The sequence below is a fragment of the Anser cygnoides genome, chromosome 1 (assembly GCF_040182565.1).
Source record: "Anser cygnoides isolate HZ-2024a breed goose chromosome 1, Taihu_goose_T2T_genome, whole genome shotgun sequence".
In the NCBI taxonomy this organism is placed as follows: Eukaryota; Metazoa; Chordata; class Aves; order Anseriformes; family Anatidae; genus Anser; species Anser cygnoides.
In genome coordinates this window covers 59460286-59477140 of record NC_089873.1, presented here as the reverse complement: position 1 = coordinate 59477140, position 16855 = coordinate 59460286, and the positions used below count along the sequence as shown (strand labels likewise).

Sequence of the window (16855 nt, the reverse complement as noted above, 5' to 3'; positions counted from 1 at the left end):
AAGTAAGGGCGAAGGGTGAAGAAAGTTCAAATGGGAGCCGAGGGTAACAACAGCGTGCTGTTCTGCTGGTGTACATCTCTCATCACTCTTTTTGTCTTCTCTGTTTACGCCAGGAATCTCCTTGGCAGGCACTGCTCTTGCCCTGCTTTTGTGCGAGAGCCACCACAACGGGGCCACGAGGGAGGCAGCGCTGAGAGCTCGCTATGACAAGTGGCTCCCGGATCCCCGAGGGGAGCGGGGCGATAAGCCTCACCAGGCTCGGTGCCTCGCACAGCCTCTCCTCCAGTTAGCGTCCTCTCGGTACAATTTCTGAGCATTAACTGCCAGAAAAATGCTTCTCAGACACCTGCCGAGTTCCCTCCTAACGTCGGCCTGCCCCGGGACGGCCGGGGGCTGAGGCAGAGGCCGCGCTGCCTCTCACCAGCCCCCGGCCGCCCCGCTGCCCCCCTCACGGGCGGGAAACAACGGGAGGGGGAAGCCGAGGCCGAAACCCCCCGGCTCCGCTGGGCGCCGCCTCACGGCCCCCGGCCCGGCACCGACAGCCGCGAGGACCCCGGCGCCGCCTCGGCACCGCCAGGGGTCGCGCCAGGCCCGGGGCTGGGTCTAAGCCCGGCGCCATCGCGCTGGAGCCGGGCCGGGGGCTGAGGCACGGCATGGGGGGCGCCTTGAGGAAGGGCAAGGCGGTGCGGCAGGCGCCCGGAGGCTGCCCGGAGGGAAGGCGCCCGGCAGGTAGAGGGGCAGCCGCCGGGGGGTCGTGGCTGAATCGCCGGGGGTTGCGGTGAGGTTGGGGTAGCGAGCGGGGAAAATGCACCGACGGGGGCGTCTGCGTGCCGCACAGCCCCGCCGGAGTGAAAGCGCTCGGGGTGCAGTGCTTGGGTGGGCATCCGCTGCTCGAGGGGTGTTGTCAGCTCTGCCAGGTGCCTGGGAGAGGGGCCTGTCTGGAAAGCCCGACTTACGTATTCGGTGTTTGAAGAGCACTGAAACGAAAGCGCCTCGGCAGCTTTCAGGCAACACGTTTTAAGGTTCGTTTTGCAGAATGGAAATCATCAGTGGCTTGGCAAACAAAAAGCAAAGGTGTCTGTGCAGTAAGTGTCTGTGCAAGGCAGGAGCTGGCGAATACAGTAACGAGGTTTATAACCCTTTAAAACTCTTGAAATAGGCTTATCATTATGGCTGCTTATTGCTTAGTAACTTTCAGTTAAACAAACATAAAGTTAAAGGCATGGCATTGGAAGCACTGGATGGTCTTTTAGCCCGACAGGAAAGTCTGAATGAAAAAAGAACTTTTTCAAGGATCTGTCCAAAGCATCCAGTTGTCCCTGTACTTCCCGGGTGATGCAGCTCCCTGAGAGCACTTACGGTTAACCCACAGCAGTTACCCCATTAGGGAAGGTCCCTCACCTAATGCTGCCACTACCACATTCCTATTAAGAGTAGAAATGCCCAATTTAGCTTTAAATCAGATACCAAAAGCTAGGCAGGTATGGTAACACGGAGTTTGAGGCAGAATAAATAGTCGTTTAGTTATACCCAACCCAGTTCCTCTGGACAACCGTGTTATCTGCTGACACAACCTCAGAAAGGAAGCCTGCATCTTAACGAGCTATTTCAACCTTGTGAACCTGAGTCATTTGGGCTAACCTGACTTAAAAGAACATATTGTTTGGGCTTGAATATATACACTCTGCTGTATCTTGGTTTTTCAGCGTAAGACATTACTATTCCCTGCTGCCCATTCTACAATACTGGGAGTGTCTTAATGTAATTCTCCAGTAAAGTTGCTTTAAACTGTGATGTTAAGCTTTATATTTCAGCATCTAGGTAGCTTTGCTTCTGGGATAGTCACATACTAGTGGATTATTCTGTCAAGCCCAATGAAGAAACAAGTCAAATTTTTCAACATCCGTCAAGGACAAGAGATGAGGGGAGTTGTGGGTGGTGTTAAAAGAGGTTAAATAGAAGATTAAAAACAAATAATTACTGAAATGCAAATAGCGATGTGTAATTTACTTGAAAACTGAAACATAATTCAAATAAGCTAGTTACTCATTGTTTAAATGCCACTGAAACAGGGACTACCTTAAATTAACTTTCTACAGTTAGTCATACCAGGGAGTAGATTAGTTTTGATTATTTATTTATTTATTTTTACCTCTATGTACATCTCTCAGACAAGGTGCATTTAAACTTGTGTGTCCTTTCAGAAGCAGGAGGAAGAAATTGGGTAATTCCTAGCTTTAAGAATTTCTTAAATTACTTTCTGGATCTTTTCCCACCTTTCCACCATTTCAGCAATGGGAATAATAAATTCAGAGTTTTGAATTCACTGAAAGATCTAAAATGGTGTTTAACAAAACCAAAAAGTAGTAAGCCAGTAACGAGAGAAACTGTCAAGGAAAATTATGGCTATCATAGGAAAAAGTAAAAATTCTAAGATTAAACGCGTATATATGTTTTGTGTAACATAGCTATTAAAAACATTCTCTTGTCCTTAGCTTGTGCTCTTAAAAAGGTTATCCTACAGTCCTCAAATAGTATTTAGTTTACTTTACCAGTTGCATTTCAAATATGCAGTATTTATGACGCACTTTGTGGGTGTAAAGGTATGAAAATTGGAAATAACTCAGAAGATAATGCTTTTCCTGACTTCTTGTTAGTTCATCTTCACACAAGTGGTTTTTTTTTGTGTTATTAAACAGACATTTTATTGCAAAAAGGAATCATGACAAATATCAAAAATGACACTCAAGTTGCACATCTCAGAATTAAGATATCCTAACTTGCAGCTTTTGCCTTATAAAATATACTGAAATATACTGTTTGTTTCTGCAGGGCTCCTCAAGTACTGTTCCCCCCCCAGCCCAGATCCTCATGCTAGATGAATTTTATGAATGGCTGTGTTTTCAGTTCAGTTTGACTTGCATGTAAGTTGAAGTTGTCCAGCTCCTTTCAGGACTGGGCACTTGGGACACAGCACATACCCCCTGGTGGACCTGGAAAGGTCTAGTAGACTTGGAATGAGATTTGGGTTGGATTCTAGCAAGTGAGTTAACAAAGTATTGTTCAAATAGTTGCTGCTCATTTCTGGTGCTAATGTGAGAGGTCCTAGCTCTGCACTGGGCTACCAGCACTGGTGGTTATTGAGTTGCACCGACATTCACATGTGGTGAGCACGTGAGTAATGAAACCCCAATTTTTTAAAATTTATTTCTGTAGTATTTCCTGCAAATGTTTGACCATATAATTTGCCTGTGAACTGCTCAGGTGTAACAATAACAAATGTGTCATCGCACCCTTTGTGGAGCAGACTTGGCTCCTGGAGGTGACATCATGGTTGCCCATGCTCTTCCTTCTCCCCTTTTTCACAGTTATGGCACCCCCTTGATTTCCATTGTGACTGGGAGTAGTGCTTGTCCCTCACAATGTACTGTACTGGTCCTCTTTATTCCAGGCCATTGGTATGGTTTCTCTGTTTTCAAGACTTTTTTGGAGAGAAGTGGCGGCTTGTTCCTGTCTGAAGTTTATTCCTTCATTAAGCCTATCTTGGACATCCCTTGGTAGGATGTCTTGCTGTCTGTTTGGCTGTGCTTGCAGAAAGCAAACCTAAGTACCAGATGAAATAATGCACTCTGGCTTAATTCAGTATGTGTGTTGAATTGATAACTTATTGTCCTTTTTCCATTGATTTGAAGTGAGTGAACTTTACACCTGCTGTCTCCTGATAAAACTCTGTCTTTGATGCCTCCTGTATTTTTGCTTTCCTCCTGTTGAATGGATGTACGGCAGTGACATAAAGCTACACCAGAGAAGGTTCAATCTGGACATTGGGACAAATCTCATAACTGTGAGGGTGGTCAAACACTGGAGCAGGCTTCTTAGCGAGGTGGTCAGTGTTCAAGAGGCATTTGGACAAAGCCCACAATAACATGCTTTAGCTTTTGGTTAGCCCTGAAGTGGTCAGGCAGTTGGACTTGATGATCTTTCTAGGTCCCTTCCAACTGAACTGTTGTATTCCAGTGCAGCTGCCTTCCAGTCCATAGCACCTGGACTTAGGTACTTCCTGAGAAATTCTTTTTCAGATCTTGTTTTTCTCATTCATACTTTTCAATAACCTCCTTTTTGAACGTGGTGTCACGTTGCACGTCTTCCTGAAAAAGCCATCCTTTGACTTGCCAAGCCGTACCTGATGTTTTCTCTCTTTCCTCATCTCCAGCTTGGCTTACTTTCTGTCTTTCTTCTAAAAAGCTCACAGCAGTTGCTTTCCTCAGCTTATTGTCGTTGCTGTTTGTACTCTCAATGCCTTGTACTGTTGATGCCGTAGTCAGACTTATCTGTGTTAAACCCTGTGTGACCCCTGTTTTTGTTGGCTGCTCCAACGCTATCTACCGAGCACTTCTATTTGCATACTTTTTTTTTTTTTTTTTTTACTGTGTGCTTCCTCCTTTTGTATTTGTATCTCCTGCAATTAGAATCTTAAGGTAGTGTCTGCAGATAAGATTTTGTCTCCCTTCTAATGGTGCGTGTCCTTTTCTTCCCTTGGTGCTATTACTTGGCGTGGGATAGAAAACAGTAGGAGCCTATTGTAGAGTAGTCCTGAGCTTTTCTTTAGGAATGTGCTAATGCACTGTAGTGCAATTTAAAGTAGTAAACCGAGATATCTTCTTACTTCATCTTCTGCAGTAGCAAACTTGCCTGTTGTGCTTGTTGACTGAGCTGCTCAGAGAAGAAGGCATCGTTTGGCACCGCCGCCTCCCGCGTGGTCTGGCGCTGCGTTCCCACTGTGGCGGTAAGGAAGCTCTCTACTTCCTTAACTCCACCACTGTTTGCACAGCCCGACACAAAGCAAGCACGCTTGTGTGCATTGTTTCTCACTTCATAAAAGTGAGCTGTTTGTTGCTTCCCGCCCATCCTTCACAACCCTTTCCAGTCAGGCCCTTGCTGGAATCTGCGTGCTGTAGGTTGGTGGTGGGTTGTAGTAGTTACGTAGCAGGAGAGGTTTAAGGGCAATGATCTGCTGGGTTATGCTGTTTTGTTCAGCTCGTAGAAATGCAATGTCATTGTTCGCTGGGCTGCTACAAGCAGGAATAAATTGTTCCACCCAAGTTCTTCTGTTTTCCAAGGACGAGAAATATTGATTTTTCTGGGTTAAAAACACGTGCTTCTTTCCTCCTATTAAAAGCCCTGCTCAGATTAAAAACAAGTATGTCAGGCATCCAAACAAAGCACCCAAGTACTTTTCACAGTGTAATAACTGCCTTAAACTTTTTGCACGTTCTAGGAGATGGTCTGCAAAACCTTTGTGTTTCCTTTAACCTTGCTCACTTTTAATATTGACTTGTTTGGCAAAAGGAATGATTCTGGGTGGGACGTTTTCCTCCATTTTTTGATGTTTTATATGACTCAAACACAACCCTAATTACAAAGAGATGTGTGGGGCTGGATAAATGGTTTTAACTGTGGTAGAGACAGTAAAGGCATGGCTGGTGGCAGCAAGGTCTAATGAACAGCAGAGTACCAGGAGATCCTGTTCCCAGCCCTGCTGAGTGCTCACCCTGCTGAGTTTCACCTCCCAGTGCCTCAGGTGCCACACTTGTGGCTGGTGGTACTTCCTCCTCTAGCAGCAGAGTATTAATCACAGTCTGTAGTGGCCACAGGAATTTCCAGAAGAAAAAAAAATCAGGAAGCTCAGCTTTTGCAGGTCATCCCAAATGAAGGGTGAGCACAGTGAGAATGATACACCTACAGGTAGTCATACCAGAAATCAGCTTCCTTTGTTTTGATTTGGATTACTCAACGCGTCATACTACCAAGGGTAAATCCAAAAGCAGCAGGGACTTTTGATGGGAGTAGGCAAAACTGCATGTTAAAAGTTACTGGCACTCTCAGGTGATGATTTCCATGAAGATTGCATGTAAAGCTTTATATGGGATGTTAAAAGTTTTACTAAAGTTCCAAAGCCAGAGAACCTTTATCCTAAGTTTTTCATAACCTATTTAATTTAGCTCACAGTGAAATAACATGGAATAAAATAAAAGATGGAAGTGTTCAAAGATACCTAATTAATTTAGCATTGCTTTCCTTTTTACTAAGGAAGAGAGGGTCTGAAGTTTACCTCTGGTTAATGTACACAGCTTACTCTGTTTCAGCCAATAGTTTATACTGTAGATGCTCTAGAAATATTTGAGGTTAGCATGTGATGTTATGCTCACAGAAAACATCCCTATTAATGCTAATTAGAGCAACCTCACTAAATCCTATATGGTTTACTGTAAACAGTTACATAAGAAGACTTTCTAAGACAAGTAGCAATCAATGGTCTCCTGCCAAAGGCTTTGGTAGTGTGAGAGCTATTAGGAAAGTCTGTGTGAAAACCTGGATCTTGTTGGAGTGGGCTATCAAGTTCCCTAATTTTAATGGCAAAAACGTGTCTCAAGACTTTTCATCACGAGCCATGGAGTATGATGCTGTCCCTGCTGAAATCAGTGAAGCAAAATAGTTTGTCATACTACAGTTGGACTTTGTGGCACTGCTGCATGGACACTTAGAAAAATAGAAGGAAAATAAATGACTGGAAGAAGGAGTTACTTCTTTTGCTAGGAACTGAGGCCAGTTTCAGAAGCCCTTTTGCAGACTATCAGGAAGGGACAGATAATGGCCTGGCGTGCCTGGCTGTGTGCGGGCTGAGTAGGAGATATTTTGGTCTTGAGCTTCTTGCCCCACATTAGCAACTCTTCTCGTTCTTGGATGCAAAGTTGGTGCATCGCAGTCTGCTCATGATACAAGGCTGACCCATCCTGAGTCAAAAGCAGACTGAAGGATTTTGCTCAGTTGGTCCCCAGATGCTAATTAGAAAATTGAGCTGAAAGGGGTGAGTCTCGTCACTTAGGGCCTTCATTCGAGCAAGAGCTTTTGAAGGGGCGTAGTGAGCTTTGAATCAGACCCTCAGAGAGAAGTCGATTGAAAATGTCTTGTGTGCTGTGGCATTCATCATTCCTCTGTCAGGATTTCTTCTTTGTCTTGTCTTGGTTTTGTAATTCTTGCTTTGCTAGGTAGAGGTTTGTTTAAAAGTTGTGAGTACACTTCTATTGTTCTTTGAGAAAACAGAGCTATGAAGTGTTCCATTATTTCCTATCTTGTTCTTAGGTTAATTGTGTTTAATTTGCTGGGGATAATTACATTTTTTTTTTCTCCTATTGCTTAGAACTTAAGTCGAAAAGCACTCAGAAGAAAATCTGTATTTACATGATTTTTTCCACTTACAAAAATGCTTTTAAATGCCTTTTTTTCTGCCCAGATAGTTGTAATAAAAAGGAATTTATGCTTTCATGAAGGACATCTGTGTTTTGAGGTTACCCTATGGACTTTCTTTATTAACAGAAATCTATGCCAAAGTGGAGCCCCCAGTTTCTGTTAATGTAGCTGTGTTTCAACCAAGTGTAAGGTTGCATTATTCGACGTTATGTCTTGATGTTGCTCCCAGTCAAGCTATGCTTTATTTATGGAAGAAGTCTTATGCTCTTAGGTATAAAAAGCGGATTAGGAAGAATACAATTGAAACTAAAGTGCTTTGCAACAGCATACTGAATAGATATAAACCGTAACAGAGTACAGAAAACTTCAGATTTCTTAGGAGAATGTGCTTCGCTCTTTTATTTGTAAGTCCTGAAGCTTGGTGGGTTTTGGTTTCAACGGGGAGTCAAAATCCAGCTATGCACGAAATTCCCTGTTTGCATTTATTCTTGAATTCAGTAAGTTTAGGGCAATGAGTGTCGAAAAGGGTGTCAGTGGGCCAGGTTACACACCCCAGTCTTGTGGTGAAGTTAGGGCTGACTTGGACCTGCTCTCTTTTATATAGATAGCCAGTAATTGCAAGGATAACGATTATTACTTAATGAAATAACTCATACCAATGGGATTAAGGATTTGCTGGTGTGACATGGAGAGAGCATAAAGCCAAGCTCCTCTTAAAGCCAAGAAAACCTGTGCATCTGCTTTCTGGAGAGATGTTTCCTATGAGAATCATTGCAAACACGTAAACACCTTTGGGGCATTTCAACAATATGTCAAGTCACTGCTATTTGCTAGGCTTCCACATGTGGTGGTGCTTTGTGCTATGTGAAGAATGCATGCGTGGGAAGCTGGCAGATAACAGAACAGACCTGTGATCCAGGGAGAAAAGGGGGGAAGCCTGCCATGGGCAGGGATGCCACCCACTAGATCAGGTTGCCCAGGACCTCATCCAACCTGCTCTTGAACAGTTCCAGGGATGGGGCATCCACAGCTTCTCTGGGCAGCCTGTGCCAGCACCTCACCACCCTCTGAGTGAAGAATTTCCTCATAACCTCTCATCTAAATCTCCCCTCTTTTAGTTTAAAAACGTTCTCCCTTGTCCTATCACTATCTGCCCTTGTAAAAAGTTGCTCTCCATCTTTTTTATAAGCCCACTTTAATACTAAAGGTTGCGGTGAGGTCTCCCTAGAGCCATCTTTTCTCCAGCTCTCTCAGCTTGTGGCCCTCCTCTGGAGTTGGCTCTAACAGCCCCACATCCTTCTGGTGCTGGGGCCCCAGACGTGGATGCAGTGCTCCAGACAGGAGCTCAGAGGGGGACGATCCCCTCCCTCCACCTGCTGGCCACTCCTCTGTGTTGCAAGCTTCTGCTGGTGCGTGTGGGTGTGAAAGCTGAATGAGGCAGTTTTCTTCAACTTCTGGGTTTTGATTTGTTAATATTTGACATTTAGGAGGAAAAGCAAAGATCTTATCTAGCAGTGTAATTTCTGTGCAGTGATGACACAAGGTGTTTTACCCATCTTTAAGGACAAGTAGCCAATTTCAGAGAGAAGGCTAGAGGTGCTTGTACTAGGGTGTAGCATATATCCTGGTCCTGCGAGTAGGCAGCAGGATTGAAGGCTCCCATACGCCAGCCTTCAGTAGTAGCACTCGCTCACTCACTCACTCAGTGCTCACTTCTGATTAACAGTGCTCGTCAGTGGGCGCTGAATTGTGTGTGTATAAGTGATGTCAGGTTGGTTTGTCTTCATGTTAGTGACTTAGTGTGGGATCAGACTTTGGCTGTGTACAGGTGGGGAGGCAAATGTACCTCTAAGCTATCTTTAAACTTCCTCTGGTGGGGCAGCCAAGTGCTGAATCAGCTCTTGGAAGGAATGAGAATAGCCACAGGGCTGCTGGTTTACCCTGTCAAAGGTAACGGTGGTTTTTGGCCAGGATCACTAGAGCACAGCACACGCAGTCCTTATCTTAGCAAGCCCTGACACTTCTACACCAGCCAGCTCAGTTGCTTCTCTTGGCTAGCTGTGAGGCTGCTCTGTGTCTCTGGCACAGTGAAAAATTAAAGCGTGTGAGGTAGGTTGAGGGTCTAACTTATACCACTGGCTCATCAAAATATAGTTTCTACTTACCATTTTTTTAATTTCTCATCCCCTGATCCTGCATCTCTTGAAAGTACAGGTGCATTGTGACTCCTCTGCGATAAAGCCAGTTTAAGAGGTTTTCATCCTTTCCTGCCTTCTGCCCCACGTTTCTATTCCTTCATAGTTTCACTAGTTCAGCTGATTGCAGTGCAGCCTCTCAGCGTGGATTTGTGATACGATCCAGGCTGGAGGCATGCATATTTTAAAGGTTTGGGTTTTTTGTTGTAATCTGGATCATGTAATGGCTCCGTTGCCCATCACTTCCAAATATTTGAGCTTGTGCAACTGGGGAGGTAGTGACCTGTCCTGAAAGGGCAGAAGTGAGCAGGGAGAAGGAAAAGCTGAAACTTTCTCCACCTACAAAGCTAACTTGAGCAAAAGGTAAATCTTCATTGTCGTAAGAAACATCCTGCATTCCTCAGCTGCCTGGGGATAAGACTTTAAAGCAAGCCACATGACTGCTTATAAGCATTACAAAATTAGAGGCATCTCCTACACTACTGAAGATGGCTATTTTTTAATTACATGATTTTGTAAAAAATATTGCGAAGTTCCTTCTCATTAATAATGGCCTCTGTGTGACATACAGAATCCAGCTAAATCACCACATACTTCTGCCTTGAAGCACCTCAGGCTACTTCACGGCGAGCAGTTGCAAGGCCTGGGCTTTCTGCTTAGCCCCACGTCCTGCCCGCGCAGCTGGTGAACACTTCTGCAGAATAAGGCAATTCTTATCCTGGAGTATTTCTGCTCATGAAGCGGGTCTGGGTTGTTCTCTAGGGCTTGTCAGGTTCCTCTGTGGTCAAGGCCTTCTGAAACCAGCCGTGCCTTTCTTCACCCCCCGCCAGGAGTTACACAAGTCTAAAGTTCAGAGGCCAGGCCTCGGTACCAGCACGAACTTTGGTTCATGAGGAAGCTGTCTCCCAGTAAGGATATGAGTTTAAAACACCACAGTTTTTTCTTTCTTGATCTGCACAAGAAGTGGCAGTGAGGCCTAGCGTAGTCTGCATCAGAAATTTATTCAGGTAAATGCTAGAAAGGCAGTTTCTTGGCGGATTTAACAACCCGCTGAGTCAATCTAGCAGTTGTGCTGCTACCAGTGAGAGAAATCCTGCTGCCTCCTCTTCCTCCGCTCTGGTCAGTGTGGATGTGCCAGCTCCCTTGTACCGGCTGTGGCACTCGGGGGGTCCTCCTGTGAATGGAGGGACCTGGTTAGCCTGGTCGAAAACCACCCATGTTTTTTCTTCTCCTGGGTTAGTGCATTGGTTTAGCTCGTGTAAGGGTCTCTTGGCTGCCAGGGCCAAGAATGCGGACAGGGTATGGAGACAGGAGGGAGAAGTAAAAACAGCATGGTGGAAGAGAGTAGGCTTAGACCCACGAAGGCTTATCCCCTTCAAAACCAGCGACTTGGTGCCTCAGCTCGCTCCACATCAGGGAGCACTTGGCAGGCAGCAGGGGAGGTGGCGCGCAGCAGCCTCTGCCTGGATTGGGACTAACGAAAGCCAAAGAGTGGCAGTGGGGAGCTGGAGCCTTGCTGGATCGTCCTGAGGTAGCCATGAATTGCTGCAGGTTTGCTGAAGTCAGTGCTGATGCTGACCAGCAAAGAGAATAGTCCCACGTGTTGCATATCTCAGAATTGTCCAGAGCAGGTGACCCAGGTGGTGTTTAGCAATCTCAGTCTGAGAAATGGTATCTGCTGATCGATTTCTGGAAGGCATCGATTCACAAGCAGTGGCTGTTATAATTGTCGTTAATGGATGGACTTTTATGGGGAGCGAGCACATGATGCAAAAGCATTTTTTGCTTTGTCATTCTGTCTGTGGCAAATTGCCTGGGCCAACAAGGGAGAGGCCCCTAGCAGTAATAACCTGCAGACAAAAGTCTTTCAAGTTTCTGCCAGAGGTTACGGTTGCCTTTGGGTTTTGGGGCTCTTGCTAAAGCTGTGAACCTCTAGCAGAGATCTGCCTGAAGATAGAGGTGCTTATATAAATGTCTGTGTTGTCTAACTAGTAGGTTTTTATCTGATTTAAGATACAATTTTACATGAACATTCCCGAGGCTGTTCAGACTTGCAGGAAAAAAACTACAAGACTTCAGTTGCTTTAGGTACCCTCAGGACTGTAGCTTTGATAATATATTGAAGAAAAATCCCTCCGATGTGCAGATGGTGACCAGTGTTCAAACCTGTGTTTTTGCTTTTCCCAGGTGTGTCTGTGTGTATATGCAGACATGAATTCCTGGGTTCTTTCCCCAGGCTAGAGTAGGCCAAGAATTATCCATCGTTAATATTGCTATTAACTCTTGTATAATGACTCAGATCTTTAAACCCCTTTGTCAACATCAGTCGAGTACTCTTCCTAATACCTTTGTGAGATAGAGGAATTTTATCACCAAGCTGCAGAAAGGAAAACCAAGACAGCAAGCTTACAAACCAGTTTTCAGTGAGTGCCGTTTTGTGTCTGTGTGCGTCTGGGTGAACGCTTTTCAGATTTGTGGGCTCCCCGCCCAAGGAATGTATACACGCTCAGTGTGGCTGTCTAACTATGTGCACGTGTCAGAGTTTGTTAATTAATGATGGTCGTGCAGTGCAAAGGATGTATGTGATTAAGCACAAACAAGTGTGTACTGACCCATTTGTTGGAAATGAAGGTTAACGTAACTCAGAGTTATGTATAGGAAGGCAGAGCTGATAGTGGCTTCCAGACATATATCAGATTTTTTTTTGCCATGCAATGCCAAATGAAGTATCACCATGTGTAGAGATGTTATTTTTTTAATGCTGCTAATATTTTACCTTTTCTGTAGGATATCCTTATCAGTTGTGACCAGTGAGCAGGCACAGATCTTTGCTAGACTTTTGAAAATGCTTATTTAAAGGATTTCAAAGGAGGAACAAACTCTGTAAGGCCGAAATTATTTGGAGGGGAAAGAGGGGGGGGTTGCATGGGGGAGGGGGGGGAAGTGATTGTATCGTTAAATTGATTTGAGAGAAGTTTCCAGGGGAACTAATTGAAAGAGCAAAATCAGAACTTTTAACTCACTTTAAAACATTTAGACTGAAAAAAATCATAGCACAGCAGCATTAAAAAGGTACTTTCTGAGTAAGAAAAGTAGAAATCACCATTTTCCTTTTAGACTGAAGTTTCAGGCTTAGCCACAGCAGATCGTATTTCCTTGCTTTGTTTCAGGCATCTGGTCAGATTGGCAAAACGTCCTGGAATCCTAGCCAATTCTCATATGGGATTTTTATTAAAGAGAAAAATATAGCAAGTCATCCTAACGTTGCAAATGACTCATCAGTTGCCTTAGGAAACACTCCCCTGAGACAGGCGTGCTGCCGATGAGGAAGTGATGAAGCCGCCAAGGCCACTCCCCCAGACAATTTCGCTTCAGGAGCACAACCTACATAAAGGGCGCCACTCCAGACACTACATTATTTTATACTTTATTTCACAGAGAGTGCACAGAAGCTACAAGAAGTGCAGTGCGAAGTAACCACAGAGACTTCACAGCCAGGTGTTTTTGTGCAAGAGAAGCAAATAGGAGGTCATGAGAAAACTTTAAAGGTAGGGGGACATGCATTTTAAACTCTGTAATTTAGTTTTGACATGGAAAAATAAGAAGAATGTAGACTTAAAAAATATAAAATACAGTTCTTGGGAGAAGAAAGGAACAGATCCATTCTCAGTATGGGATCACAGTCCTGATTCATGGTCAGGAACAAGTTGCCCCCTTAAATGGGAAGCAAAGCTTGTCAATATCCTGGCTGTTTTAGAGCGGAGTTCCAGGAGATGGTTTCAGCAGGGAAGGTTATAATCTACTAAGCGTGATCTAAGCTTTTAGTATGTTTTCATCAAGAGCTAATGAAAAAGGAGCCAAACGATAGGTTTGTTCCATTGAATGGAAGCATAAAAAGAAACCTAATAGTTCCACCATTGATGGAATAAAAGCTGAAGCTTCTTAGTCCACATGTAAAAATACAAAGCATTTTTCCTAAAAGGAAGAGAAAAAAAAATTGGCATGATTGCAGTCAGTGATCTAAGCAAAATCCATGTATAGATATTGTAGTTTCTTTATACTTACATCTGTACGCATCGTAAAGATGCAGTTCTTGGTAGTTTGGTCAGATGACTGCGTGGGAGGTAAGTTTGAGTCTGCCCTTAAGCTTCACACCATCCTGTTGCCGCTGAGCAAACAAGAAGGCGTACTTCAGAAATGAACAACGTGCTTTCTCTCGTTCTGTGTCCCTAAATATGAATAAAGTGAAATTGCATACCATAATGCAATACATGCTCCTTTTTCAGTGCTTCTGTTTGCAGCAGGAAGTTTGGCTAATGACTGTTAGAAAAACAGAAAAAAGGAGAACTGAGTGAAGACAAGATTCAGTGGTAGGGTTATACATTGGGGTGGCAGAGCAGGAAGAGAAGAGGAAGGAAGACAAGGTATTTTGGGGTGTTTTCACAGCAACAACAGATGTCTTCTAGGTTTTGTTTCTACTAATAACATGCTGCCAAGGGTTATGAAAGACTAATACGAATGTAACTTCCTACAGGCAGAAGTAGAGTCTGAATTTTTGCTGAAATTGCTGTGTGGTGTGGTGGAGTGACAGGGATTTTTTGTCACTGATACAGATGCGCTGGCACCAGTTATGCTTGGAGACAGGGACTAGTCTAACCTCAGAGGAAGGCAGTGGTAGAATGGCTTGAGCACAAAGGGAAGCTTAATGCAAAACAAAATTTAGATGAGAAGAGAGGGAAAACGTCTCTGTTTTCTTGTATTCTGTTTACCATGGCAGAAACACTTGAATAAAAGTGACCAGATTTGTAAAGTGACGTAGTGAGGTTTCTTTATTTACTTTTTTTTTTAAAATCTTAAAAGTTTTATCATGTGTTTAGTTGATACTCAGTGATTTGTATCAGTTGAGGCATCCGGTGTTTACTCACTCCAAATCTTGTTGGGCATTTTGAGAGGCATTGAGAATTTTCCCAGCAACTTGAAGGAGCTGAGGGTCTGAAGTCCTGATTCACTGGAACTCCACAACTTGAGTACAAAGAGTCATTTTAGAAAAGGTATATGAAGATTAATGTAATGTTCTATGTGGCACATAGCTGTCAGAATGCATTTTAGGACTTAGGGGGTGATTTTTTCTGTGGTAGTAGTCATCTGATCCAAAAAAAAAAAACAACAGAAACTCTCATGAAACTTTAGTGATCACACTTACCTGTTTGATTCCAAAGTTAGCTACAGTACTAAACTAGTCATGTTAAAAAAAATGTCGTTTTCAGAAAGTGTTTTCTTTGGTTGGTTCTATTTATTCAGTTGGTAAGGCTGGTAATTGCAGATTGTTATGGTGTATATTGTTGTATTTTCCTACTCATATATGCAGCAGGAGGGGGAAAAAAAAAAACTAATTATGGAAGTCCAGGGCAGATGAAAAGAATAAAATAAATCCATAGAATGCCTGTGTCAGCAGGTATGCATCTCATCCTGGTGCCCACAGTATGAGGAGGCACTGGAGTTGTGGTGATGTGGAAGACTAAGCTCTGCAAGGAAACCCGGGTCTCCAAAGAACAAGGAAATTCATAGTTTGGTATCTAATAGGTACTGAGCTATCCAACAATGGATTAAGAAGATGAAGATTTAAAAAGCTAATTAAAAGCAGAGCTGAGAAAACAGAGATGCGCTTACGTACACATATCACAATATTTGCTGCTGAAAATGCTCATTTTTGAGCACCATAGGTGATGTTTCAATATTCTCTAATCCTTTTTGCTTTCTCTGTTCAGGCACATAAAGAAGGCAATCCTCAGAAACTGCTGGAAATGAACGGGCATACAGCGGTGCCCCATTCCTACGACTATGACCTCATTGTCATCGGTGGGGGCTCAGGTGGTCTGGCTGCTGCCAAGGTATGGGACAGAAAATACAGATTTATACTTCCCTTTTAAGTGGGTGGCTGACATCCTCAGCATCTTGGATCTGGGTATCTTTAACACTTGTAGAAACTTTTCTGCCTGTTCAGCAGGGCTTCTTTTGAAGTTACCTCCAGGTTAAAGACAGTCTTATCCATATCATAGGTATAGAATACAATATTATTTTCCATATGTTTGGAAGCAGAAAAACATAAAAATGTCGTGGTATACATTTCAATAGAGTGAAACTTGGTTCCTCTGTATGCCCACTGATCAGAGATGATGCTTTTAGAAACCAGTGGGTGGACATCTTAACAGCGGGAGAGTGCACAGCTGTGGTGGATTGTAACATGCAGTATATCTGTAATCTATTTTGGTAGTTTGCTGCTTACCTATCAATAGGGGGGCACTGTTGTCGTGGCTGAGGATGAAAGATAAGATCTACCAAAAATTCAGAGGACCTGGAAAGGGAAGGTGCTTAATACAAAAGAGTAAAACAGAACTTGCAGGAATGCAAAGCCGGCTTGGAGTAATGAAAAGCCATCTGTTGAAATTTCCATAAGGAGGCTGCTTTGCTTTGCTCTATGCATATGCGAGGTTGTGAGACTGTAGCTGTGATGATTATTGCATCATTTCTCAGCTGTGGGATGGAAAAGGTGTGTGGCTAGAGAGATAAATTACCTTATTCAGCATATAAAGTATATTGCCTCTTAGTGTACTCACGTGATTGTGGAGCAAAGGATGGTAGATCAATAAAGTCAACATTGCTATCAGTAGTAATGTGTGTATTTCAAAACAGCTTCGTTCAGTTGAAATGAAGCTGGTTTATGTGTGTAGGCTTCTGACTAATACTTAGTTTGTTCAATATTTTTAGTGCTTTAAAAATGAAAACACAAGAACAACAAAAACCAACCATACAGCTCTTGTACCAAGTTCCAGATATCTACAGCAATATAACTAGGTTGATTAAATGTGTGTTTTTCATTAAAACATAAGCAGTTTTGTGTGAACAACTCCCCTTTCCTCTCCATACAGTGCTCAGAGCTTTTTGTTTTGGAGGCTTGTCTCCACAGTGAGTGCCAGTGCTGCTAAGCTGACTCTGAGCAGCCCAGCCACAGACCCAGATCAAAACTGCCGGGCCACCACTACCAATTCACAGAGAACAGCTCCAGCCCTAAGCAACCTTGTGTTCACAATGCATTGCACTGAATCCAGCAAGGTCTGAAAGCCTACAGGGCAAGTTTTGTTGCTGTGGGCTTATCACCGTGCAGAAGTGGTTATATCTGTTCGTGATCTCTATTGAGGTGGCAATACAGTGCTGTGCTCTGTTATGTGAACACGTAGCTGAGTGTAAGCTTGGGAATTGTGCGTTCTGGTTAGACAGCTAACGCTGGTAATGTGCTTTCAAACTGTTGTTTGAAAGAGTTGTAAGGAAGCGTTAATAACACATCTTAATCCCTAAGCACCTTTCTGAGAAACTTTATCAAAGGTGCTACTAATGCATAGAAGTGAGCC

At 43.6% G+C, this 16855-nt stretch overlaps 1 protein-coding gene across 3 annotated transcripts in view; it reads left to right on the top strand.

Moving 5' to 3' along the window:
* The first annotated feature begins 576 nt into the window (after positions 1-576).
* Positions 577-16855, top strand: part of TXNRD1 (thioredoxin reductase 1) — a 37933-nt gene continuing 21654 nt past the window's right edge. The window contains exons 1-3 of one of the 3 annotated variants that reach the window (XM_048047650.2): positions 577-729; positions 12885-12994; positions 15215-15337. In XM_048047650.2, coding sequence (XP_047903607.1) covers positions 654-729; positions 12885-12994; positions 15215-15337 — 309 coding nt within the window. In that variant the 5' untranslated portion in view covers positions 577-653. Of the gene's footprint in view, positions 730-4767; positions 4787-12884; positions 12995-15214; positions 15338-16855 lie in introns of those variants that run through there. The other 2 variants (XM_048047770.2, XM_048047729.2) reach the window with 2 other exon arrangements.